Source organism: Rutidosis leptorrhynchoides, chromosome 4 (genome assembly GCF_046630445.1).
Source record: "Rutidosis leptorrhynchoides isolate AG116_Rl617_1_P2 chromosome 4, CSIRO_AGI_Rlap_v1, whole genome shotgun sequence".
Lineage (NCBI taxonomy): Eukaryota > Viridiplantae > Streptophyta > Magnoliopsida > Asterales > Asteraceae > Rutidosis > Rutidosis leptorrhynchoides.
In genome coordinates, this window is record NC_092336.1 from 533395346 (window position 1) to 533398159 (window position 2814).

A 2814-nucleotide genomic window follows, 5' to 3' on the forward strand; every position below is an offset into this window, starting at 1 on the left:
TTTAAATAATAAATGATTAAGAGTAATAAATAAAAGTAAATTGAGAAGTTTAATGCTATTTATACAGGAGTATTGTTTTTTATATATGAATAATTAATTATAAATAAGTATATCAGCGGGCATGAATGAATAGTAGGAATAGTAACATGATGACGTCAGCAAATTTTTTATTTTTTTTTTATTTTCTATTTTTTCATCCAAAATTTTGAGCCCAAATGAGCCTATGACCTCATCCTAGTTATAATTATTAAGTATATCAGCGGGCATGAATGAATAATAGGAATAGTAACATGATGACGTCAGCAAATTTTTTTATTTTTTTTCATTTTCTAATTTTTCATTCAAAATTTTGAGCCCAAATGAGCTTATGACCTCATCCTAGTTATAATTATTATGGGACAAACATAAATAGTAAGATGAAACATAAAATTGTTTAACGCATTAAATTTGGAAGATGCTCTTATAATTAGTTCGTGCGAAGTATTTTGGTATTATCCAGAATTACCTGAGCGTGTGTATGTATATCAGTATATATATGATTTACTCTTTCATTCATTGTTACCATATAGATGAGTACAAATCACTTTCTCTAACTCAATCTTATCAAATTCTCTCTAAAATATCACAACTTCCATGAGTAACACCATCTTCATCTGGATTCTACATGTATAAATTATCTCAATCCATTATCCAAAATCATTATGAAAGCTGAACTTCGATCAAACCCGAACTCGATTCCCATATCAAATTCAACCACCCTCCTCAATTTGCACCAAAACCCACTCTCTGGTGCACTTAAAGGTTGTTTAGGAAACCTTGATGGAGCTTGTATCGAAAAGCTTCTCTTGCACTGCGCAAACGCACTCGAAAACAGTGATGTCAATTCGGCTCAACAAGTGATGTGGGTCCTCAATAACGTAGCTTCATCCTCTGGCGACCCTAACCAAAGGCTTGCGTCTTGGTTTTTAAGGGCACTTATCTCTAGGGCTTCTAGGGTTTGCCCAACACCGATGAATTTTAATGGAGGAAGGAGTGATTTTTGGAGGAGATTAATGAGTGTGACCGAGTTAGCTGGGTATGTTGATCTCATTCCTTGGCATAGGTTTGGATTTTGTGCATCAAATAGTATTATTTTTAAGGCTATTCAAGGTTGCCCTAAAGTTCATATTTTGGACTTTAGTATTACTCATTGTATGCAATGGCCAACTTTAATAGACGCGCTCGCTAAGAGGCTTGAAGGGCCTCCTAGCTTACGCATATCAGTTCCTTCTTGGAGGCCATTTGTGCCTCCATTTCTAAATGTATTAACAGAAGAAGTAGGTCTACGTTTAACAAATTTTGCAAACTTTAGAAACGTTCCGTTTGAATTCAATGTGATAGATGTCCCACCTTTGTTAGAAGAGTCTTCAATCAACTTCAACTATGAATTTCTGTTAACACAACAAAATCTAGTCCAAGAAGATGAGGCATTGGTAATTAATTGCCAAAATTGGATACGTTACATGCCGGATAAAGACTCATTCCTAGAGTTAATCAAAAGCTTGAACCCTCGTATACTAACAATCGTTGATGAAGATTCCGATTTGGACTCATCAAGTTTAGCATCTAGGATCACCACATGCTTTAACTTCTTGTGGATACCCTTTGATTCATTAGAAACTTTCTTGCAAAAAGATAGTTGTCAAAGAATGGAGTATGAAGCTGATATTGGTCACAAGATAGAAAATATTATAGGATTTGAAGGGAGACAAAGGATAGAAAGACTAGAATCAGGAGCCAAATTCTCACAAAGGATGAGAAATTTAGGCTTTCTTAGTGTAGCATTTGGTGAAGATACAATTAGTGAAGTAAAGGTTTTGCTTGATGAACATGCAAGTGGTTGGGGAATGAAGACTGAAGAAGACATGATTGTGCTCACATGGAAGGGTCATAATTCCATTTACGCCATGGCTTGGTTCCCATATGGTTTTGAAGATAAATTACTGGATCACGAAGATGCCAAAAAACTCAGCATTAGAACACCATATTAATTTAAGATCAATCAATATAATGAAATCTGAGTGCTATTATCAGTTGATGGTGAATTGTAAAGATCGAGGTAGCTTCGTACGTTAACCTTATGTGGAGAAGAAAGTGACAAATGAAGTTAGTGTGTCTTTTTTTAATCATCATATATAGAACTGCAAGGCTGCAAAATGAGCAGTAATATATGTGGATTGGAAAGAAGATATTGAAATCCTTTTCTGTTTTTATTTAGTGTCTGTAGCTCTTTGTTTCAAGAAGTTTGGAGTTAAGTAATTTTTGACATGCTTTATGCCTTAATATACTCATTTACAATATTACTTTTTCTTAGAACATGAATAACAAAATTGTGTCTTTTTAGTCCATAGTTCATATGTACATAATTTCCAATAACACTGCTGCTTTTTGTTGCAACTTGACAAAATTACACAATACACAAGATGTCTGATATATATATCAATGTGATTTCCTTAATAAATTTCTAAATACAAAAGGAAGGAATACTATATATATATATTATGATTACCACCGAGGTGTAGCGACTCGACAAAATCGTCATTGACGGCGCCATCTACTTAGGTCCCGTTACGTGGTCATAAGTCTTTAAAATGACGTTTGACCAAAATATGTCGCATTCATTTCAAATGTAAAAGTGTTTCAAGTTTACAAAGGTAGTTCCACGACTAGTTACATTACAATGTTTAACGTACAAATGAAACATATGCGATACAATTTTGAAAGTAATCCAAAAGATGCTCCATGTATGCATATATACTCGACATCCAAGCAAGT

General features: G+C 33.9%; 1 protein-coding gene across 1 annotated transcript; it reads left to right on the forward strand.

Annotated features, from left to right (window-relative positions):
• Window positions 1-579: 579 nt before the first annotated feature.
• LOC139845037 (scarecrow-like protein 32) lies at window positions 580-2348 on the forward strand. Its single transcript, XM_071835257.1, has one exon. It carries the CDS (start codon window positions 702-704, stop codon window positions 2028-2030), a length of 1329 nt encoding a protein of 442 aa, XP_071691358.1. The 5' UTR covers window positions 580-701; the 3' UTR covers window positions 2031-2348.
• Window positions 2349-2814: the final 466 nt, after the last annotated feature.